The sequence below is a fragment of the Embiotoca jacksoni genome, unplaced genomic scaffold (genome assembly GCF_022577435.1).
Source record: "Embiotoca jacksoni isolate LCO1_2020_lvr unplaced genomic scaffold, fEmbJac1.0.p SCAF_102, whole genome shotgun sequence".
NCBI lineage: Eukaryota > Metazoa > Chordata > Actinopteri > Embiotocidae > Embiotoca > Embiotoca jacksoni.
In genome coordinates, this window is record NW_027185233.1 from 283,127 (window position 1) to 307,500 (window position 24,374).

Here is a 24,374-nt window from a genome sequence, read left to right on the forward strand (position 1 = left end):
TAAAAACCTGGAATAAATTAGCATTCAAAGTCGCTCATTGGAATCGAAGCCTTCTTTCGGTGAAAACGTTTTGTCGTGTCCGTGAACGCAACACCGTTCCAATCAAGTGTGTGTGTCAGTAAGTGAACGCATCACTGTTTAAAATTTTGTATTTGTACTTCAATCTTGTATGAAAGGTGCAAAACAAAAAAAAATTATAATCAGGTGATAACCGGCCACATGTTTTTTTGATTAATATGTCGATTAATCCGCCTAATTTTTCAGGACTGACGACATTCATTGTTGAGGAAACGAGGCCGGTTGGTACAAATCATCTCAAAACTTTATTTCAAATGTATCGAGCACAGCAAATATAACATACGACTAAAATAATTAAAATTAATTAATTTTACGTAAATTCTTGAAGCGCTAGCGGCGTTACGGGTTCGTCGGAAGAAATAAAATCAAGAGTGCAGCTGAAATCTCTTTGGTCTGGAACGTTTCAATTACATTCAAAAGCGACGCAGAAAAACGGATTTCGAAATCGAGCGGTCGGACCGAAGAAACTCGGCTTCGAACCAGAAGACGTAAAAAAACAAAAACCCACCGGCGGACGTCTCGGCGAAGCCGCGGCGCCGCTCAGCCCTTCGAGCCCGGCTTCAGGGTGCTGAAGGGTTTGGAGTTGCGCAGCGAGCCGGAGATCTCCTGCAGGAAGGCGGCGATGTGCAGGTCCTTCTCCGACTTCCTGCCGTCGAAGATCACCACCAGGGTGAAGTGCGGCTCGGGGCGCGTCAGGTAGTACGTGCTCTGCACCTTGTCGTCGTAGAAGTGCACCACCTTGTCCAGCGCGTTGAGCTCGGCGGCGCGGTCGCCCATCATCATGATGACGTTCGGCCAGTGCGTGAGCGGCCGCTCGCCGGACGGCAGCGACACCACGGCGGGGAACTGCTCCACGCCCTTCGGCGCCTCGCGGTACGAGTGCGGGTGGTGGTAGCCGTGGCCCTGGAAGCTCTCCGAGCCGCGGTTGTCGAACACCAGCGACACGTTGCTGGCGTCGTGCTTGCGTATGAAGGACGAGATCTTGCCGTGGTAGTCCGGCGCCGTGCGGGCCGTCAGCGCTCGCATGTCGGGCGGCGCCGTCTGCCGGCTCAGCGCCTCGTGGAAGTAGAAGCTGAACTTGGCGAGCAGCGCCGCCTGGAAGCGCTGCAGCCACAGGTACAGGTGCGGCGGCTGCACCGCCTTCTGCGACTGGCCGCCGAACAGGTGCTTGCGCGTCTCTCTCTGCCGCTGGAACAGCAGACCCCACGCCGTCAGCTTGGAGTTGGCGCCGTGCAGGCTGAGCAGGGCGGGCAGGAAGTGCCACTCGGACACCTGAGCCTGGCAGCGCAGCAGCTGGGTCACCACGTCCACCTCCGTCTGGAAGCCCTCCTCCACACCGCCCAGGATCGGGTGGTGGAACCTGGAGGAGGAGGAAGAGGAGGAATTAAACAAACGTCTACCTGTACAAGTGGTTTAAAAGTATGAATGTGAAGTCGTCTCTCTCCTGTTCTTTCTCTGCAGGGATCTCTGGCTCCGCCCACCGACGTGACTTTTGTCGTAATTTGCCATAAAAATATAAACAAACTTAAATGAAGCTGAATACTTTAAGACGCGGTGAAGATCAGGATGTTGCGGGATTTAAACCTTCAGATGGACGTTTTGTTTCTGTAGACGTGTGTGTTTCCTGTATGCAGCAACCCGGAGTACGAACCCCCCCCCCCCCCCGTCAGCGACTGACCTAATTCAAAGTTGACCTGAAAACAAAAACTTTTGCGTCTAAGTTTGGATCTAAAACACACACAGTGTTTCACACGTCTCCAGTTTCTGCTGATGGGAACGTCTCCTTCACCCTTCAGTGCTCGCTCGGTGTGTGTGTGTGTGTGTGAGTGTGTGTGTGTGTGTGTGTGTGTGTGAGTGTGTGTGTGTGTGTGTGTGTGTGTGTCACGCTGCGACCTGCTGCAGCTCAGTCAACAGCTTTTTCAGTTGGAGTTCTTGCTGCGGCTGCAGGACGACGTTTCGCTGACGCGTCTCCGAGGGGAGGAAAAAAACCAACCCGAGCTCGAATCCTTCTTTATGGTGGATTAAGCAGAAATGTCATCCTCTCCTGAAACAGAGATTCTCTTTCTTTTCCAGATCACAAATTTCTTTCTGTAATCCAGGTCAGTCGAGGTATTAGCGGCGGAGGAATAATTATTGAAGGAGTGATACGTCACTATGAATCAAGAATAAACAATACTCAGTATTATGAGTAAAATGTACCTGAAAGCATCAAAAGTTTTAGTTCTAGTTATGCAGTTTTTATTACGAGATCTTTTATTTTCAGTCACTTGCATGAAGGATGTTTTTGCGTTTTGAATATAAATAAGTTCAAAATGAGACTCTTGCATCGAATTACCAATTTTTTTTTTAAATAGTTGAGACTTTTAACAACTCAAAAATAGGTTTTGTGCGTTTTGGTTGGTTAAAACTGCATCTCAGTAAAATAATATAGACGGCAGCGATGTCCTCTGTGAACGAAGAGGCGAGCAGGTACGCACTTGGAGCTGTATTTGTGCAGGACGGCCTCCAGCGTGGTGACCAGCTCCTCCGAGTTGATGCTCTTCTGGCTGCCCAGCGAGTGCATCTTCTCGTACAGGTCGGCCATCTCCATGCGGGCCTGCGTGAAGTAGCACAGCTGCTCCGACAGGTGAGACAGCAGGTCCTCCAGGTAGTAGTAGGAGGAGGAGGAGGCGGAGGAGGTGGAGGTGGAGGTGGAGGAGGAGGCCGGCTGGCTGTGGTGGCGCCCCATCGCCACCACCTTCCGCAGCTCGTTGTGCAGCGACGTGTAGATGGTGCGGATGGAGTCCTTGCGGCTGAAGAAGGACTGACCGCCTGCAGGGAGATGAAGAGGGTTCAGACGTGAGTGACAGCGCCCTCTGGTGGCGGAGCTACGTAGAGATCAACTTTTAACACAACCAACCTTTTCACACATGGAAAGTGGATTTTAAATACATTTTTTTCAGTGGAAAAACAAAGAAACACAATAAGCCGAGATGACCTTAAATTAAATCAAAAATTATTATTTTTATACGTTTCATTCATATTGTAAAAAAAAAAGTTAAAAAAAAAAGTGAGCATTTATTGAATACAAAAAAATACGATTTCTTGTTTAAACTTGTCATTTATACTCCAACAACTAAAAACACTGCATGTAATTATCTTGATGTAAAGCACTTTAAGCTGCATTTCTTCCATGAAAGGTGCCATACAAATAAAGTTGAATATTATTACTATAATCAATTAATATATACAACTAGAAATCATTAAAAAAAACTAAGTCTTATTTTGTTTGATGAAGTTTAAAACCACCAACATATTCAATATTGTAAAAACAACATTATTATTTTTTGCAGACTATTTTTATTCTTTTTTTGTAATAAAAAAAATTATATATATATATATATCTATTTTTAATTGTATTATTATTGTTGTTGTTGTTGTACCTATCTTCTGTCCCAGGAACGTCATGTGGTGGTACGCCTTCTCCGCGGCGGCCAGGTGAGCCAGCGCGGCCAGCAGGGCGCCCCAGATGGCGCCGGCGCTCTTGCTGTTGTCCTTCTCCTTCTCCACGTAGTCCTTCGCCCGGTCGAAGGAGAACATGCCGAGCTGCGTGAAGCAGCTCTCCAGGATGGCCCTCTCCCGGGGGACGGGCCGCAGCTCCTCCGCCGCCTCCGTCATGTGGTCGGTCGGTCGGTGGCGGACGCGCTCCCGAGCTAACGGCGAGCTAACGGCGTTAGCAGCGTGACGTCAGGGTGAGAAAACGTCATTCTTTGAGCGAACAAAAGAAAAACCACCGAGCAGCTTCGCGGTACTTTAAAACTTCATATCGATGCTGGCGAGTGTTTTAAATATGAGCCACAAATGAAAATACGTTTAAAAGAAAATGCGCCTGTATTTTTGCTATAACTGTCTCAACGAGCCGACGCCATGTTGGCTACAACGGAAGTAAACACTACGGAAAGTCAGGAGGTTTTTTTTTTTTAAAAGAACAGAACCACGACAGTCTCGCTTCTTTACGTCAGTCGAGTATCAGCTGCCTTAAAATGCAATACATTATATTATATTATATTATATTGTATTATATTATATTATATTATATTATATTATATATTTCCCAAATTGATGTCAATATATACCAAATAAAAAAATCAAAGAACAGCTAAGGAGTAGAACGAGGGGTTAAATTAAATCTTATTCAGACAAAAGTCAGAAGATTTAGCGAATCGACATTTATGTATATAATATTTTTGGTTATCATTATTATATTGTTGACAAGGAATTCAATTTGTTTGTCCTTCAAAGTTAATCTGAGTCGTTTACACTCGAAACCCCAGAAAGTCAAGAGTTCCAAATTTACGTTAACTTGAGTTAACGTTCACTTAATGGATGATTTCAGTAATAATAATAATAATAATAATAATAATAATAATAATAATGTTTGTGGAGCGTCCAGTGTCTCCATCAGTAATCAGTCATGTGTGCAGGCAGATTTTGGGGGAAATTGTGCTTTTAATAGGTTCAATATTAAGAGAAGTCAAAACTATTTTCATCCCGTAAAATATCTTTCAATAATAAAAACAAATGAGTTTTTTTATTTGATTTATTTTTAGATGATGATTCGAAACTCTCCCTCCCCCTCTCTCTCTCCCTCTCTCTCCATCCCCCTCTCTCTCCCCCTCTCCCTCCCCCTCTCCCTCTCTCTCCCCCTCTCTCTCCCCCCTCCCCCCCTCTCTCTCCCCCTCTCCCTCCCCTTCTCTCTCTCTCTCTCCCCCTCTCTCTCCCTCCTCCCTCCCCCTCTCTCTCTCCCTCTCTCTCCATCCCCCTCTCTCTCCCCCCTCTCCCTCTCTCTCCCCCCTCTCTCTCCCCCCCTCCCCCCTCTCTCTCCCCCCTCTCTCTCCCCCTCTCTCCCCCCTCTCTCTCCCCCCCTCTCTCCCCCCTCTCTCCCCCCCTCTCTCCCCCCTCTCTCTCCCCCTCTCTCTCTCCCTCCCCCTCTCCCTCCAGGGTTGGATCTATGCTCTTCTTAAAAAGTGACAGCTGCTTTAAAATCAGCACACAGAAGATTGTGATCGTCCTCCAGTCCATCTCTGCTCGGTAGGTTGATATCCTCTCTCTCTTTTTCTCTGCCTTTTGTATAATGTGTTCATAGATTTTCCATTTGTCGTTTCAATTGATGCTTTTGAATTTTAACTTTTTTTTTTTACCCCCGAACACACTAACGGACCACTTCTGTTACCGTGGGAACTGAGAAAAAAACATGATCCATTATAAAAGTTATCAAATGCCTCATTGTAAGAATTTAAATTCAATGTATGTACAGTTTAAAAAAAAAAAAAAAAAGATAAACACCTGGTAAAAAAAGAAAAGAAATAAAAGCAGACTGTGATGTATTTACTGTAAACTCTGATCTGATGTCAGGAGAGAGTATAAATGACAAGTAAATACTTTAAACAAGAAATCTGATTTTTATTTTTTTATTTTTATTTTTTTTTACAATATGAATGAAATGTACATTTATACATTGGAAACCCCGCAAGATCAGTTTCAGCCCGAGGAAACATTAAGATGTCGGTTTAAGTTTATGGTTTTATTGTTAGGAGGTTATTTATTTAGAGAGTGACAGTGAGTCACTCAGACTTTTTATAACATCAGTAGATGTAGAAAACCTCTGATTCATGGACCAAAACTAACATAATAATAATAATAGCACCATCATCAGTTCTGATTCATAACTTGTCCAACTTGTACCACATCTATGAGCGAAAGCTTGAAATTGTTATGATGTGAGATGTAACGGGACCCAAACGCAGGCACACAGACTCGGGTACAAGTTCAAAACACAGTCTTTATTAAAACACGGCTGGTACCAACAGTCTATTTCTTCCCGAGTCGGGAGGGCAACTCAACCGACTCGCACCGGGGAGGCAAAGCTGGCAGGACTGCTGGTAGGACAGTGGACAGGACCGTTGGTGGGACAGCGGGTGGGACAGCGGGCGGGACAGCTGGTAGGAGCGTTGTCCGGTAGCGCTGGCTGGTACTGGAGCAGGACCGGGGACGGACGGACGAACGGACGAACAGTCAGACTCACTGGCTCTGACTGGTACTCCCAGGTGGTCTCCTATCCAAGTACTAACCAGGCCCGACCCTGCTTAGTTTCGGCGATCAGCCGAGATTGGGAGCAGAAACAGAAACAGGGTACTGGAGCGGGAGCAGGAGGAACAGGAACAGACGGACGGGTGACGGACAGGTGACGGACGGGTGACTGGCGGTGACTGGCAGTATGGACCGACACCCGATGACTGCAGGGGCGGGGTACATATAGGGAAATCTATCGGGAGGTGTTCAGGGAAATGAGCCACCTGCAGGTGGTGATTGGGGAGAGTGGTGGCAGCTGCTGAGACCGGTGAGGGGCGTGGCCATGGGAGGTGACAGGAGGCGGGGAGAGGAGGACACAGGACACATGGGGACAGGGGAAAGACAGAAAACATGAGGAGAGGTGATTGGGGACAAAACAGAGGAGCAAACAGGAATCCTGACAGCAAGAGTATTGGACCCCCCCCCCTCCCCACCACCACCCCCCACGTCAGCCTCAGTCGTACGTTGTGCTTAGTGCTGGAGCTACGATTACATAAAGATAACACAAATGAAGGAGGTTGTTGTTGCTGAGCCAACCAAGCAACCACCAAAAACACCGCAACGCTATCAATTATGGTGGAGTGTCTTCCTGCCGGAGTAAACCACACAACCGATATTGATGTACGACTTTGCTTAAAATCACCTTAAAACCAATCGAAAAAAGAAACCCCAACATTTCCAAGGGGGGAAATCAAAAAGTGTTAGAATGCTAAAAATGTGCTAATTCGCACGAAACACAACATATAGTTTCAAATTTTGCTGCGATGGTGGAAGTTGATGAAAAGGTTGAGGGTCACCAAAGTCCTCACAACTTATCCTGAAGGGAACACGAAGACGTTGGTCAGCAGGGGAAGAACGGTTCGAGTGAGAAATCCAACATGTTCGGTTTGGCTGGTCACGATCTGCGTAAAAAAAAATCAATTAGCTTCTCGGAGAAAAAAAAAAAAAAAAAAAAAGCGGGGTGGCACCAGCGAACCATCCGATAGTATCGTCTCCGTCTGTTATACGGGAACATTTAAACGTTGCGGATTACCTTCGTCAAAGGCCGCCACTGTGCAACGGTTTACTTATGCTGGCTGTTATACTTTCAAGACATTGAAGCATTTAAGAAGACGTCACGCCAGTGAGCTCCGTGACGGTGAGGACCAATTAAACAGCTTCTCCATGCAGATTCAGACGAGGCAAAATCCAGAAAATAACAAGCTTGATTTTGCACTATTAGAGAAACATCTTTTTTTTTAAATAAAGATTTGACGACGAAAAACAATCATGTTTTCTCACGTTTTTATTAAGTAAAACAATTGTTCTATTTTTTTTTTAAAGATTCTTAAGATTCATTTTCAGGGGACCAAGAATCTCCATTCAATTCAACAGTAATTAATCCAATACCTGTTTAGATATTAAGTAAACAACAAAATGTGTCATGAGAGGGGAAATGCTGGGGATTTCCAAAGTAATTGGTGCGTATCTTCCTGGAAACATGAACAACTGTACAAAAAAAAACCTGAGCCAATACATTTAGTAGATTTTGCGATATTTCACAATGAAACGGTTATCTTTCATCAGCTGGTGGCACGAGATGACAAATCTGAGGATTAACTTTGCTAGAATTCACAGTTGCTAGAATTCATCCTCCAGGGAACATTAGTCCCTGTGCCTAATTTTGGTGGCGATCCGTCCCGTTACTGTGGAGTTATTTTGTAATGAAAAACCAAAACCTTGCGGTGGCACTGGAGAAAAATTCAGAAGGTCACGTCAATCGGTAGAATTCATCGTCTGAAGGTCTTTAATGTCCGTACGTAATTTCACGTGCAATCCATGAAATATTTGTTGAGATGTTTCTGTCACACATTGCCTTTCTTGTCCAAAGAAACTTTTCCGACCTCCCCCGCAAGCATCTACGTTCTCAGTTTCTCAGAACTGGGTTAGCGGTTTAACTCACTGCACTATAATATGCTCCTTTTATATACCCTTTTATTTAATTCCTTTAAAAAAAAGCCCAGTGTGCCACAGGGGAACTGATTTAAAGCGATAACTCCCAGATGATCTGATGAGATGATAGTACCAAAGGATTTTTTTTAGAAAAGAACAGAGCTTGTGTTTGTGCCCGAGGAGGCGGGTGAGGTTTAAAGACAAGAAGCCCGTTTGTTACTTTCTCTGCTTTCAGGGAGGAGATACATTTCCCATGTGATCGCAGATACAAGCTGCATCTTGTGCGCCGCTTTAAACTACGTGACGATTATAAAACGTTTATGGCTAGTCGGAGGAATGGCGGCGCTCGCAACGTTTATTTTACTTATTCGTGGAACAGTTGGATTATTTGTTGCTTTCCGTGTAATCGATCCCGTCCCGGGTCATTTCAGAAATTGTGTTTATTGAAGGGTGGATGGATGGATGGATGGATGGATGGATGGATGGATGGATGGATGGATGGATGGATGGATGGATGGATGGATAAATGGGATGGATGGATGGATAAATGGGATGGATGGATGGATGGATGGATGGATGGATGGATGGATGGATGGATGGATGGGATGGATGGATGGGATGGATGGATGGATGGATGGATGGATGGATAAATGGGATGGATAAATGGGATGGATGGATGGGATGGATGGATGGATGGGATGGATGGATGGGATGGATGGATGGATGGATGGATGGATGGATGGATGGATGGATGGATGGATGGATGGATGGATGGATGGATGGATGGGTGGATGGATGGATGGATGGATAAATGGGATGGATGGATGGATGGATGGATGGATGGGATGATGGATGGATGGATGGATGGATGGATGGATGGGATGGATAAATGGGATGGATGGATGATGGATGGATGGATGGATGGATGGATGGATGGATGGATGGATGGATGGATGGATAAATGGGATGGATGGATGGATGGATGGATGGATGGATGGATGGATGGGATGGATGGATGGATGGATGGATGGATGGATGGATAAATGGGATGGATGGATGGATGGATGGATGGATGGATGGATGGATGGATGGATGGATGGATGGATGGATGGATGGGTAAATGGGATGGATGGATGGATGGATGGATGGGATGGATGGATGGGATGGATGGATGGATGGATGGATGGATAAATGGGATGGATAAATGGGATGGATGGATGGATGGATGGATGGGATGGATGGATGGGATGGATGGATGGATGGATGGATGGATGGATGGATGGGTGGATGGATGGATGGATGGATAAATGGGATGGATGGATGGGATGGATAAATGGGATGGATAAATGGGATGGATGGATGGATGGATGGATGGATGGATGGATGGATGGATGGGATGGATAAATGGGATGGATGGATGGATGGATGGATGAATGGGGTGGATGGATGGATGGATGGATGGATGATGGATGGATGGATGGATGGATGGAGATACTTTATTAATCCCGCAAGGGGACATTTTGTTTAAGTAAGCGATGATAACGCTGAGGATTTTTTTTGTTGCTGTGTTTCAAAGGAGTCTTTGGACCTAAGAACCATCTTGTTAGATCACTCTGCCATTTACGACAGGGCGGGCGGGGTTCTTCTTCCATCATCGGGTAAAAAAACAAACCATAATAACCCTTCAGTTTATTGGAATTGAAGCGGTCTGAGACGACAGCAGACTTCTACGCCTCCTCTCGGTTCTTGTGTTCTGGCTTTAGAACAATCCAACCGTGTTGCGGGACACTTCCGGCCGATCGGTCATTTCAGAGAGTTCCTGTTTGCCGCCCGACAAATGTGGATTTACGCAGACGTCCCTTCAGATATTAAATACTTGTATTCGATGGTTGAAAATCCTGGAGAAAAAAATGTGCTCTTCCAGCATTGACAACGATGCTTTCGATGCCACGGCCGTTTCAGTTGACGGTTAATTGCCTTACAAATAATTGCGGTTAACGATCTGTTTTTTTTTTCATGCCCATTTTATGTCGCTATTATTATAAGAGCCTAACCATAGCTTAAAAACACACGTACAAACTTATTAAGAAGAGCCATGTATTGGCTCACACGTCTTCGCCCGTTAGGACCGACTGGAAACGTTTAGACCTATAGAGGATGTCCATATGAAGGCAATTTTGAGATTGAAATTGTAGACCCCACCTAAAACAGCGATGTTTATGAGCCTGAGAGACCTGGTTGATGGATAAAACATTCCTTCACAAATTTTGGGTCCGGTAACACCACGTCACAATGGATGTCTATCAATACCCAAAGGGGCTTTTGGAGCTGGTAACACCAGGCTAGGACTATATTTATGTTCAGTATAGTTCTTTATGACTGCAGCTGTATGTTTAGGGTTAATAAAGTACAATAAAGTACAATAAAACCACCTCACTAAAAGTACAGAACTAGATTTTCCACCAGTGTTGAGAAACGCTTTTTCTGGTTACTGTCCCTTTAAGGATCTCGGCAGTTTGTTTGCGGAAGTCGGTGCAGCAATTAAAAGCTTCCGTACCATGGTTCCGCCCTCCGCTGTGTCACACGGAGGCTCGGTGAAAGGTTTTGTTTTTTTTGTCCCTGTAATGTAATTATAGAGGAAGAGTGACCGCCTGTAATTCAAAAAACAAAACAACTGAAAGCTTCATTCGTCTGAACCGGGAAAAGAAAAAGATAGAAAAATTAATCTTTCACAGCTGGTGAAAACGGGGAGTTGTAACTCGTGATGGCTGCGGAGATCAATGGTTAGTTCACTTCCATAAAACATTTCGCAGCTCTGCTTTCATATCGACCAGATAACCATGAACATCTTATATCTTATTAATCATCTTCTTTTTTTTATTTATTTATTTATTTTATTTTTTTATGTAATTGCTCTAATTATCGCTAAAATAAGGAATTTGAAAGCCAAAACAACATAAAATTATAAGTTAATTTAGCTATATACTAAATAGACTACAACAATTAAAAAAAAAAAATCGAAATAAAATAGATACTGAATTGTATACATATTGCACAACCTCCATTTTGTATCTTTCATTTTCTGATTATTAACAATAAACAGACTGTTGATTCATTATTATTATTTATTATTATAATTATTTGGAAAAATGCGGGAACTTCTCTGATTCCAGCTTCTTTAAATGTGAATATATTCTGTTTTCTTTGATATATGTCGAGAATTATACTCCTGCATACATATTTTTTTTCTTTTTTTGAGGTGTAAATTTGAGTATAAAAACCTAAATATTTCAATAACTTTGTGTGTTGGAATTTTTTTTATTTATAAACATAATAGCAGAAATGATGTCCCACAAACATGTCTTTATTGAAGCGTCCCCACTAACGTGTCCCTCCCGTCCTGCAGCTCGGGCTGTCCAACAGCATGGACTCTGAGAGCAGCGTGTTGATGAAGGAATACGTGAAGATGATGACCGATATGATCGTGCTGTGTGCCACCCTGGCGCTGTCCCTCTTCTTCTGGGTCGTCTCGCTCACCATTAACTCCTTCTACGGTGAGCTTTTGTTTTTCTTTTCTTTTCTCTCAGAGTTGGTTTGAAGATGCCTCTGTGTGGGATTTGTCTGAACGTGTTAATAAAGGAGAGGCTGAATCATCCAATCATGCGCTCTCCTCACGCTGCTGCCCTAAATTATTCTTTCTTCACGCTAGTTTTTTTACGCTAGTAATCACATGAACCCATATTTAATAGAAAATAGACCAAACACGACATGTGTTGAAAAGGAGAAATGTTTTTGTTTTATGAAAAATATTTGCTAATTTTGAATTTGTTGACTGCAAAACTTTACAAAAACAGTTGGAACAGGATCATGTTCACCACTGAGCTGCATCGCCTTTTTAACAACACTGTAAATTTTTGGGAACTGAGGAGATCATTTTCTGGAGTTTTGAAAGTGGAATGTGGTCCCATTCTTGCCTGATGGAGGATTTCAGCTTCTCGACGTTTCAGGGTCTCCTTTGTCATATTTTTTAGTGTTTCGTACTGCACCAAATTATTTATATGAGTGTGACAGGTCTGGACTGCAGGAGGCCAGTTTATCAGCGGACTTTTCTACTAGAGAACCATGCTGTTGGAATACGTGCAGAATGTGGTTGGACGTTGTTCTGCTGAAATAAACAAGACCTTCCCTGAAAGAGACGTTGTCTGGATGGCAGCATATGTTGCTCCAAAACCTGAATATATCATTCAGCATTAATGCTTCCTTCCAGATGTTCAAGCTACCCATGCCATGTGCACTAATGCATCCTGTACCATCACAGATGCTGGCTTTAGAACTGAACTGATAACAAGCTGGATGGTCCCTCTCCTCTTTAACCTGGAGGGTGCTGCGTCCATCTAAAAGATGGCATCGGTGTTTCTGGATCATGTTTCTATCTGGTTTCTTCTTTGGAGAGTTTTAACCTGCATTTGTGGACGCAGCGATGAACTGTGTTCACAGACGATGGTTTTCACAAGTGTTCCTGAGCCCATGCAGTGATTTCCCTGAAAGAATTGTGTCTTTTTCTAATGCAGTGCTGCCTGAGGGCCTGAAGATCACCACCATCCAATATTGGTTTCCAGCCTCGTCCCTTGTGTTCAGAGGTTTCTCCAGATTCTCTGAATCTTTTAATGATTTTACGAACCGTAGATCACCAACCTCCTTCACGGTGGTGAAAGAACTGTGGATGCTCTTCTTGTACCCGATTGTGTCTCTGATCTGTTGCCAGTTAACCTGATTAGTTGTGGGTTGTTTTTTTTGCTGTGAAAAACAGTGGATACAACTGGATTTCAAGCCTGTAAAAGAGAGCAGAGTGTCTTGAAACTGTATTCTCCCTGAACTTTTGTTAAAAATGAGGAAAATCAGCACAGCCGGCTGGAAAGATGCTCCAGTGATTGTGACGGTGGTCTCTGTGTGTGTCTGTGTGTGTGTGTTTGCAGGCACTCTGCAGCCTGTGTCGCCGTGGCGATGGTTGTTCTCCATCCTGGTCCCCTTAGTGATGGCACTGCGAGCGGTGAAGAGGCGGAGCCTGGACCGCTCGGGAGCCCTCGCAGGTGAGTCGTCGAGGGAGGTTTTTCAGCAACAGCTCATTCCCTTTTATCCAGTTGTTTCGGTTTCCATGCCGACAGCTTTTCATTTTGGTGGCGTTTTTAGAGAAAAAAAATGTATCTGTGCCAAAGACGCTCCGTGTTCATAATAGAAGTACATGTATAGCAGCATGAGATGTGTACTTTAAAAGTGGGATATAATGAAAACAAAAAGACACTATTTATTGCAATTATTTGTATGAGAATTAGGTTCTACGCCTCCGCTAACCACTCAAGTTGTAGTTTGAGTTTCCGAGCTGTAAAATATGATTTAAAAGGTTTTTTTAAGACCTCTATGAATCTAAACCTTTTATTGTACAACTCTGGTTTCCCGCGCTGAACTGGATTTAATGGTTTTGAAGGAACTGTAAATTCATACACGACAGTTTGTGGAGATCGTTTTGTGTTAAAGTTGTATCTTTTTTTTTTTTTTTTTAGCAGCTTACGCTTTAAAACATCTCCGAGTCACTGGGCAAATTTTTTTTGGGCGATTTGGCACGATGGTGGTTTTTTTGGTCTTTTTTAAGTTCACATTTTGTCACTAAAGTCTTTCACAATCGACATTGATTTGATTTTAGTATTATTTTTGGCTTTAATGTAAGTTAAGCTTATTAAAAGGTTACGGTGATGTCATCTCATGAGAAAGTACAGATGATATCTTTGTGGCCGGAATGACCGAAAGGAATCGATTCAACATTTGTAAAAAGAAAAAGTAACATTTTATAAAGTCAGGGTTGAATGAACAACTCCCAAACACCACGAGGCTCTCGCGCTGAGTCTCGGGACTGATCAAATAAAGTGAGGGAACTTTTGAGAACAGCTGTCACTGTTTTGATTTGTTGAAAACGCTGAAGGATGCCTTTGTGTTTGGCAGTTTTGAAGGATTTGAGGTAATGGAGGTTCTGGTGCCTTCTGAGAAGCAAAGATGATATAATCACAGGATGTTTTTGGTATGATGGATCGTCAGGAAGCGTTTCTGCAGAGACGATTTCTAAATTATAGAAATCAAAGAGGAATCTTTGTCTCCCCTTCATGACCTTCCCACGCTGCACAACTCGACATACCGCCGACCTGCAGCCACGAACACTGACTCCAGCATTAAATATGGATTCATCTCACGGTTGTAAACGGAGTCAGAGATGCAGCAGCAGGAAGCAACAACCTTCACGAGGAAGTTTTCCAAATTCGGTCTCTAGATCAACATCAGCAGCTTGAGTTGTTTAAAAGTGTAGTTGTTTCCATCTGATTTAGGTCATTACTGAGCCTTTTCAGAAACACATTTACGAGTTGTTTTTTAAAACGAGTTATGTCGTCAGTAGGAAGCTGTGGAGTTTCTCCGAATTTGTTTTGACCTTTTCAGCTCAAATGTCGCTGCTATGTTTAACGCAGGTTTCTGAGGAACACTCAACAGTTTTGTGTGATTTCTGGGGACGTTTATCAGCAGAAGTCCAATTGTTACTGAGAATGAGTTCAGTTTTGTTTGTTTACGCAGTCACGACTGTTAAAGATGAATTAAATCTGTGCAAAATAAGTGGAAACTATCGTTTAGTCAAATTGGATTTGCCGGCAATGAGAGATTAAGGAGGGAACGTGTTTGTGTCGGATTTGGTGCGTAACTTGTTTTGTGCTTTTATTTTGTAGGGTTCCAGTTAAAGAGATCCCCAAACAAACACAGATTTTAGTAACGCAGAGGGAAGAAAAAAAAAACAGCCAGCTCAATGTTTACATGCCTTAAATGCACATTAAATGCTGTTAAAACCTCAACGTAAAAAATATATTTGGTGTCAACAATAGCAGCAAAAGTTCCTTTTTATTTGTTTACAATGGATAAAACAATATATCATTGTATGTTTCAGTATTCTTAGTTCATTTTGCTGTGATGAGTTCAGTTCACGAAAAAAAAATTTGAAATTGAGTTTATTATCAGTCCATGACAAGCACATGAAAACAAAACAATATATTTTTTATAAGCAAAAAAAGTCCTGTTAAGAATGCCTCCACTCACCATTCAAGTTGGGAGTTTACATGGATATCTGTCCAAGACCAACTCGTGAATGAGGTCATCTTGACCTTGACCTCTGACCTTGATTGATTTGATCAAAAAGTCAAACTATAGCATGATATATTTTTTTCAAATTTCTGACGACATGCTATAAGTATGACTTCTGTTCACATTCTGGAAGATAACACAGTGATGCACCTGTCAGAGTTGTTGTCTCTCAGTCTAAAGGTCACAGGTTCGATTCCCGCCTTCGACTTTCCACGTGAATTCATTATTCCTGCAAAACTAATGACCTGAAAGTAAAGTCTGTCGTCCATAACATGGATGAATAACTTAAGCATGTTGTCCATAATGTAAAACATCACATTCAAGCAAGAACATGCAATCCTCCACACTAAGTTCCAGACCCTCTATCGAACCCAGAAGCTCCTGATTGTGAGAAGACAACGCTGGCTGAGAACTTCAACATTTTTGATGACTCTCTTGCATGCTTGTCTGACTTATATGACTTATATGACTTTTAAACATGTTAAGGAAGAGAGTTCTACGGTGCAGTGGTTGGTGCTGTTGCCTCCCATTCAGAAGGTTCCAGGTTCGAGACTCTCCAGGGAAAGGATGATATTAACATCCTAGATGAAAAGCCACGTCAAGGGCAAGAATTGAACCTGGAACCTTCTGACTGGGAAGCAACAACATTAACCACTGCACCACAGTGCTTTCTTCAAGAAAATGTTTAAAAGTCATATAAGTAATATAAGTCAGACAAATATGCAATAGAGGCAGCACAACTTTGCAGTTGCTAGCGTTGTCATCTCACAGTCAGGAAGTACTCGGTTCGATCAGGGGCTTGGAACTCTGTCTGTGGAGGATTGCATGTTCTTGCTTGAAGTGTGACTTTGTCACAATTACGACTACATGATGTTTGTTTTACATCATGGACTATATGCATGATAACATGCATAAGATAGTCATCCATATTATGGATGACATATTTTAATTTACTTATTACCTATGCAGGAACATGCAAATTCCACATAGAAAGTCCCAGGCGGGGATCGAACCACTGACCTTTAGACTGTAAGACGACAACGCTGACAACTGCACTGTTGTGTTGCCTGACAAAATTTAAACGGAAGTCATATTTATAGCATGTCATCTGAAATATGATCAAGTCATACTATAACATGTCTTCTAAAATATGATCAAAAAGTCACACTATAACATGTCTTCTAAAATATGATTAAAAAGTCATACTATAGCATGTCGTCTAAAATATGATTAAAAAGTCACACTATAACATGTCGTCTAAAATATGATTAAAAAGTCATACTATAACATGTCGTCTAAAATATGATCAAAAAGTCATACTATAACATGTCGTCTAAAATATGATTAAAAAGTCACACTATAGCATGTCGTCTAAAATATGATAAAAAAGTCATACTATAACATGTCGTCTAAAATATGATCAAAAAGTCATACTATAACATGTCTTCTAAAATATGATAAAAAAAGTCACACTATAACATGTCGTCTGAAATATGATTAAAAAGTCACACTATAACATGTCGTCTAAAATATGATTAAAAAGTCATACTATAGCATGTCGTCTAAAATATGATTAAAAAGTCACACTATAACATGTCGTCTGAAATATGATTAAAAAGTCATACTATAACATGTCGTCTAAAATATGATAAAAAAAAAAAGGTCATACTATAACATGTCGTCTGAAATATGATAAAAAAGTCATACTATAGCATGTCGTCTAAAATATGATTAAAAAGTCACACTATAACATGTCGTCAAAAATATGATAAAAAAAAGGTCATACTATAACATGTCGTCTGAAATATGATTAAAAAAAAGTCATACTATAGCATGTCGTCTGAAATATGATTAAAAAGTCACACTATAACATGTCGTCTAAAATATGATTAAAAAGTCATACTATAACATGTCGTCTAAAATATGATTAAAAAGTCACACTATAACATGTCGTCAAAAATATGATAAAAAAAAGGTCATACTATAACATGTCGTCTGAAATATGATTAAAAAAAAGTCATACTATAGCATGTCGTCTGAAATATGATAAAAAAAAGTCATACTATAACATGTCTGAAATATGATAACAAAAAGTCATACTATAGCATGTCGTCTAAAATATGATTAAAAAGTCATACTATAACATGTCGTCTAAAATATGATTAAAAAGTCATACTATAGCATGTCGTCAAAAATATGATAAAAAAGTCACACTATAACATGTCGTCTGAAATATGATTAAAAAGTCATACTATAACATGTCGTCTAAAATATGATTAAAAAGTCATACTATAGCATGTCGTCAAAAATATGATAAAAAAGTCACACTATAACATGTCGTCTGAAATATGATTAAAAAGTCATACTATAACATGTCGTCTAAAATATGATTAAAAAGTCATACTATAGCATGTCGTCAAAAATATGATAAAAAAGTCACACTATAACATGTCGTCTAAAATATGATTAAAAAGTCATACTATAGCATGTCGTCAAAAATATGATAAAAAAGTCACACTATAACATGTCGTCTGAAATATGATTAAAAAGTCATACTATAACATGTCGTCTAAAATATGATAAAAAAAAAGGTCATACTATAACATGTCGTCTGAAATATGATAAAAAAGTCATACTATAGCATGTCGTCTAAAATATGATTAAAAAGTCACACTATAACATGTCGTCAAAAATATGATAAAAAAAAGGTCATACTATAACATGTCGTCTGAAATATGATTAAAAAAAAGTCATACTATAGCATGTCGTCTGAAATATGATTAAAAAGTCACACTATAACATGTCGTCTAAAATATGATTAAAAAGTCATACTATAACATGTCGTCTAAAATATGATTAAAAAGTCACACTATAACATGTCGTCAAAAATATGATAAAAAAAAGGTCATACTATAACATGTCGTCTGAAATATGATTAAAAAAAAGTCATACTATAGCATGTCGTCTGAAATATGATAAAAAAAAGTCATACTATAACATGTCTGAAATATGATAACAAAAAGTCATACTATAGCATGTCGTCTAAAATATGATTAAAAAGTCATACTATAACATGTCGTCTAAAATATGATTAAAAAGTCATACTATAGCATGTCGTCTAAAATATGATTAAAAAGTCATACTATAACATGTCATCAAAAATATGATAAAAAAAAGTCATACTATAACATGTCGTCTAAAATATGATTAAAAAGTCACACTATAACATGTCGTCTAAAATATGATTAAAAAGTCATACTATAACATGTCATCAAAAATATGATAAAAAAAAGTCATACTATAACATGTCGTCTAAAATATGATTAAAAAGTCACACTATAACATGTCGTCTAAAATATGATTAAAAAGTCACACTATAGCATGTCGTCTAAAATATGATTAAAAAGTCACACTAACATGTCGTCTAAAATATGATTAAAAAAAAGTCATACTATAACATGTCGTCAAAAATATGATAAAAAAAAGTCACACTAACATGTCGTCTAAAATATGATTAAAAAAAAGTCATACTATAACATGTCGTCAAAAATATGATTAAAAAAAAGTCATACTATAACATGTCGTCAAAAATATGATTAAAAAAAAGTCATACTATAACATGTCGTCAAAAATATGATAAAAAAAAAGTCACACTAACATGTCGTCTAAAATATGATTAAAAAGTCATACTATAACGTTGTCAAAAATATGATTAAAAAAAAGTCATACTATAACATGTCGTCAAAAATATGATAAAAAAAAAGTCACACTAACATGTCGTCTAAAATATGATTAAAAAGTCATACTATAACATGTCGTCTAAAATATGATTAAAAAAAGTCATACTATAGCATGTCGTCTAAAATATGATCAAAAAGTCATACTATAACATGTCGTCAAAAATATGATAAAAAAAAGTCATACTATAACATGTCGTCAAAAATATGATAAAAAAAAGTCACACTAACATGTCGTCTAAAATATGATCAAAAAGTCATACTATAACATGTCATCTAAAATATGATTAAAAAAAGTCATACTATAGCATGTCGTCTAAAATATGATCAAAAAGTCATACTATAACATGTCGTCTGAAATATGATAAAAAAAGTCATACTATAACATGTCGTCAAAAATATTATAAAAAAAGTCACACTATAACATGTCGTCTAAAATATGATCAAAAAGTCATACTATAACATGTCGTCTGAAATATGATAAAAAAAAAGTCATACTATAACATGTCGTCTGAAATATGATTAAAAAGTCACACTATAACATGTCGTCTGAAATATGATTAAAAAGTCACACTATAACATGTCGTCTAAAATATGATCAAAAAGTCATACTATAACATGTCGTCTGAAATATGATTAAAAAAAAGTCATACTATAACATGTCGTCAAAAATATTATAAAAAAAGTCACACTATAACATGTCGTCTAAAATATGATCAAAAAGTCATACTATAACGTCGTCAAAAATATGATAAAAAAAAGTCATACTATAACATGTCGTCAAAAATATTATAAAAAAAAGTCATACTATAACATGTCGTCTAAAATATGATCAAAAAGTCATACTATAACATGTCGTCTGAAATATGATAAAAAAAAAGTCATACTATAACATGTCGTCTAAAATATGATCAAAAAGTCATACTATAACGTCGTCAAAAATATGATAAAAAAAAGTCATACTATAACATGTCTGAAATATGATAAAAAAAAAGTCATACTATAACATGTCGTCTGAAATATGATTAAAAAAAAAGTCATACTGTAGCATGTCGTCTAAAATATGATAAAAAAGTCACACTAACATGTCTTCTAAAATATGATTAAAAAAAGTCATACTATAACATGTCTAAAATATGATTAAAAAGTCATACTATAACATGTCTTCTAAAATATGATAAAAAAGTCATACTATAACATGTCGTCTAAAATATGATAAAAAAGTCATACTATAGCATGTCGTCTAAAATATGATTAAAAAGTCATACTATAACATGTCTTCTAAAATATGATAAAAAAGTCATACTATAACATGTCGTCAAAAATATGATTAAAAAAAGTCATACTATAACGTCATCAAAAATATGATTAAAAAAGCCATACTATGACATGTCTAAAATATGATAAAAAAGTCATACTATAACATGTCTAAAATATGATAAAAAAAGTCACACTAACATGTCGTCTAAAATATGATTAAAAAAAAAGTCATACTATAACATGTCGTCTAAAATATTTGATTTTTGATTTTGATTTTATACACTTAATTAATCCCCGAGGGGAAATGTCTTCACTACAGTAGGGGGGCTCTCAGGGGGGAGCTGCTGCAGCAGGCAAACTCCACACAGAAAGGCCCAGGACCGGATTCGAACCCGGAACCTTTTTTGCTGTGAGGTGACAGTGCTAACCACTGCACCACCGTGCCACCCTTAAATATGATTAAAAAGTCATACTATAACATGTCGTCTAAAATATGATAAAAAAAAAAAAAAGTCACGATAACATGTCGTCTAAAATGTCATATTTAAGGAAGATCGGACCTAAAACATCAAATAATGCTTTGGGTATAAAAACTGTCCTCATTTCTGACCTCTGTGTCTTCAGCTCTCTTCGTGGGCTTCGTGCTCATGATGGCCAACTACAGCTTCTCTTCGTCCCTGCTGGCGTTCTTCTTCACCTCGGCCCGGCTCACCCGCTGGAGAGGAGCCCAGAAGAAGAAAATAGACCCTGAATACAAAGAAGGTGAGAGGACGTAAAAAAAAAAGAAAAAAAAAAAGGCTTCACGTTTGACGCGGAGCAGCGTTTAACGTCACCGTGGTGTGTTCAGGGGGTCAGAGGAACTGGGTCCAGGTCTTCTGTAACGGAGGCGTCCCAACGGAGCTGGCGCTGCTCTACATGATCGAGGTAAACAAAACAAAAAAAACATAATAACAATAATAATAATGAGAATAAATCCGGCGAAATCAGCTGTTTTGATGGTTGACCTGGCGGTTTCAGGTCGGACCCGGCGAGATCGCCATCGACTTCAGAAAGCAGTACTCGGCCTCCTGGATGTGCCTCTCGCTGCTGGGCGCGCTGGCCTGCTGCGCCGGGGACACCTGGGCGTCGGAGGTGGGGCCCGTCCTCAGCCAATCGCAGCCCAGACTCATCACCACCTGGGAGGAGGTGCCGGCAGGTGAGAGGAAGACGGGCGCTGAAGACGACGGACCGGTGAAGTTATTGATCTGGTTACGTTACTTGGGTTTTTTTTTTTCTTCTCTTCTTCCAGGAACCAACGGGGGTGTGACCCCCGTCGGGTTGGTCGCCAGCTTCCTGGGCGGGGTGGCGGTGGGCGCCACCTACTTCGTGACGCAGCTGCTGATGGTGGGCGACCTGCACCTGGCCGACCCCCAGTGGCCCCTGGTGGTGTACGGCGGCGCCGCCGGCCTGCTGGGCTCCATGCTCGACTCCTTCCTCGGAGCTCACATGCAATATTCAGGTCGGTTCGGTCGCCGACGTCTACCGTCGCTATTGTTGCTCGTTTTAGCCGTTATTTTATTTTTATTTCATTTTTATTTGATTTATAAACTCCTCAAAAACGTGCCCGAGTTTCTTCACATTTGAGTTCTTAGTATCACGTTACGTTCAGGGACTGTTCCTGTGGTGCAGGAACTGTGCACAAAGTAGGAGGAAGCCATAACTTTACCGAGTAAATATTCCAAATTCGGTCTCAACACTTTTTTTTTCTGACCGCTGGTACGTTAAACATTTGTGATAAAGAAACATCAGATTTTTTTGGGGTTACATTTTTCAAGAAACAGAAAGAAGTCTGGAGAAGAAAAAAAAAAAAAAAAAGAGCGACATCACCGATACCTGAAACGCACGACGTGATCGGTTGTTTTTTCTCTCCGTCCGTCTCCAGGTTTCGACTCGAGCGTCGGGAAGGTGGTGAGTTACGAGTCGGCGACCACCCGGCGGATCTGCGGGAAACCAATTCTGGACAACAACGCCGTCAACCTGTTCTCGTCCGTCCTCGTCGCCCTCGTCCTGCCCGGGCTGGCGTGGGGGATATGGCCGCGATAAGACCGAATGCTCTTTAAAAGACTCGCTGCCTGTAGTTTGTTTTTTCCTGCCGGACGTCGAAAAGGTCTCGAAGACACTAAACGGCTTCTTTGGATCGAAAAGAAAAACATAAAACACTGAGTGAAAAAGATTTTGATGTGTTTTAATAAACGTCCTCTGCTGAAAACGTCTGCGTTTTTATGAACTAGTTATTAGTTGTACCAGTAAAACTTCATGAATGTCTTAAAAAAATATATATGTTTTTAAGATTTCAGTGTGAACAATTTAAATGCAAGAATCAAGATCTGCAACACAAACCTTAAAAAAAAAAATACATTTCAGGAGACCGAATCATGTCAATCATTGTAAATGTGGGTGTGGCTCATTTCTTTATAATTGAACCTGGACAACAGCGTTTAAGAGTCAATAGAAAGTCCTTTATTTATTTTTTGGGGAAAATGTAATTTTAAGTCTTAATGAGTCTTAAAGTAACTAAAAAAACAAAAGATGTGATCAAACAACTTCAAAACACCGTACTTGATATAAATGTTTACAATAATTCTGTAGTGGAAATCACTGCATGGGCTCAGAAACACTCAAATTTGATGTAAAATGAGGTGCTGGGAGAAAAACAAAACACCTAAAACGATGTAAGACGGCAAGAAAAAAATTGACATCAAGGATCTAACATTTAAAAAAAAAAAAGTCAATCTGTCCCCCATGAAGACTTACCCGCAACTTGACCTTTGACCCGGGCCGGTTCGTGGCGTGTGCTGAGGGGCTGACAGACGGGACAGAGAGCGGCGGGTTTCCAGAGGTATCACTGTTTTTATTTCAGAGTGTCTGAGAGAAAAGGCACTAAACCAAACCGGGAGAGTGACATTGACTTTGAATGGAGGCGAGAGAGAGAGCGAGAGAGAGAGAGAGAGAGAGAGAGAGAGAGCAAGATGCCGAGTCGGGTTTAAATCAACACACAGAGTTCACAGAAACAACAGCCACACGAACACACTCGACTTTCACACACACGGTTTCCTATCTACACCTCTGAAACCATGACGACACCAGGAGCTGCTGTTAAAGGAAACTTCCGATTCGTCGGTACGACACGTTTTCCCCGGAGGACAACGTGAACGTGACTTTTCGTTTCACCCGAAGCTTCAACAGTCGGAACCGAACGACAGAAAACAACCACGAACTGTTACAGAAAAATCAATAAATCCTTCTTCTTGTTTTCTTTTCTTTCTTTTTTTTTCCTGCAAACAGAGACGAGCTTTGTGGCGCCGAAGAAAAAGACTCATTCGTTTGTACTCACCATCTTCTGATTATCTTTTGCATTGTACTTCCGTTAAAGTGTGAAAACAAACAACAACAAGTCGCCGTTCCCATCTGACCTTCGTTTACTTCTACTTAAACTAAAATTAAATATAAGCTTATACAGAGATTCACTTCATAAACAATAGCGGATTGTTTGGTCGCCGTGGCGACGACACAGAAGAGAAGAACCGGGCCACTTTTAGGGGGAAAGAAATACAAGATTTGTAGAATAATTCAAATATTTTAACAAAAATAATGAACGTTTCAAAAATGTCAAAGTGAATAGTAAATTTTGGAAAAAACATATTTCTTGGGTCAAGTTGAAGCTTTAAGACAAAAAGTAATGATTTGAAAATGTAAACATCATTTTAGTGGGATGAAATATTACAATGTTTTCAGAATAAAGTCAAAATTTGACAATTAAGTTTTTAACTTTGTGAATAAAGGTTTAATATTCTGAGGTAACGACAATGTTGAGATCAAAGTTTGAATATTTTGAAAATCAGTATTTTGATTGTTTTTGATCATAAAACAGAAAACAAAGTCTGAATAGTCAAAAGATTTACTCAAAATCATTGAAAAGTAGTAAATATTTTTAGCATTAAGCAATATATATTAAAAAATTGTCATTTTCAAAATAAAGAATTAACGTATGAAAGTTTTTTTAATTAAATTCAAATTTTACAAGAAAAAAAAGTTGGTCCAAAC

At 40.0% G+C, this 24,374-nt stretch overlaps 3 protein-coding genes across 9 annotated transcripts in view; 1 reads left to right on the forward strand and 2 right to left on the reverse strand.

Moving 5' to 3' along the window:
- Positions 1 to 300: 300 nt before the first annotated feature.
- Positions 301 to 3,735, reverse strand: kics2 (KICSTOR subunit 2). Its single transcript, XM_069174500.1, has 3 exons — positions 3,501 to 3,735; positions 2,556 to 2,889; positions 301 to 1,438 (listed from the first exon to the last, which is right to left on the reverse strand). The coding sequence occupies exons 1-3, from the start codon at positions 3,733 to 3,735 to the stop codon at positions 619 to 621; spliced, it is 1,389 nt and encodes a 462-aa protein (XP_069030601.1). The 3' UTR covers positions 301 to 618.
- tmem19 (transmembrane protein 19) lies at positions 3,722 to 22,539 on the forward strand. 2 transcript variants are annotated; one of them, XM_069174585.1, is made up of 9 exons: positions 3,722 to 3,809; positions 5,059 to 5,148; positions 11,528 to 11,675; positions 13,098 to 13,211; positions 20,916 to 21,053; positions 21,139 to 21,215; positions 21,309 to 21,486; positions 21,580 to 21,789; positions 22,213 to 22,539. In XM_069174585.1, the coding sequence occupies exons 3-9, from the start codon at positions 11,546 to 11,548 to the stop codon at positions 22,371 to 22,373; spliced, it is 1,008 nt and encodes a 335-aa protein (XP_069030686.1). In that variant the 5' UTR covers positions 3,722 to 3,809; positions 5,059 to 5,148; positions 11,528 to 11,545; the 3' UTR covers positions 22,374 to 22,539. The 2 variants fall into 2 exon arrangements, with proteins under 2 accessions (XP_069030686.1, XP_069030673.1); XM_069174572.1 differs by lacking the exons at positions 3,722 to 3,809; positions 5,059 to 5,148 and adding an exon at positions 10,683 to 10,904.
- Positions 22,540 to 22,767: 228 nt separating this feature from the next.
- Positions 22,768 to 24,374, reverse strand: part of rab3ip (RAB3A interacting protein (rabin3)) — an 11,261-nt gene continuing 9,654 nt past the window's right edge. For all 6 annotated transcript variants that reach the window (XM_069174512.1, XM_069174547.1, XM_069174558.1 and 3 more), the window contains one exon: positions 22,768 to 24,374. This exon is cut by the window's right edge and continues 1,013 nt beyond it. The gene's annotated coding sequence lies outside the window, so the exon portion shown is untranslated.

Bases quoted from the DNA above. Each gene is read 5' to 3' on its own strand.
- kics2 (XM_069174500.1), bottom strand. From the start codon at position 3,735: ATGACGGAGGCGGCGGAGGAGCTGCGGCCCGTCCCCCGGGAGAGGGCC. The intron at 2,890-3,500 runs GTACAACAACAA...ATCTCCCTGCAG, and splicing joins GTTCCTGGGACAGAAGATAG to GCGGTCAGTCCTTCTTCAGC. The intron at 1,439-2,555 runs GTGCGTACCTGC...CTCCTCCTCCAG, and splicing joins CTGCACAAATACAGCTCCAA to GTTCCACCACCCGATCCTGG.
- tmem19 (XM_069174572.1), top strand. The intron at 11,676-13,097 runs GTGAGCTTTTGT...GTGTGTTTGCAG, and splicing joins CACCATTAACTCCTTCTACG to GCACTCTGCAGCCTGTGTCG. The intron at 21,054-21,138 runs GTGAGAGGACGT...TGGTGTGTTCAG, and splicing joins AGACCCTGAATACAAAGAAG to GGGGTCAGAGGAACTGGGTC.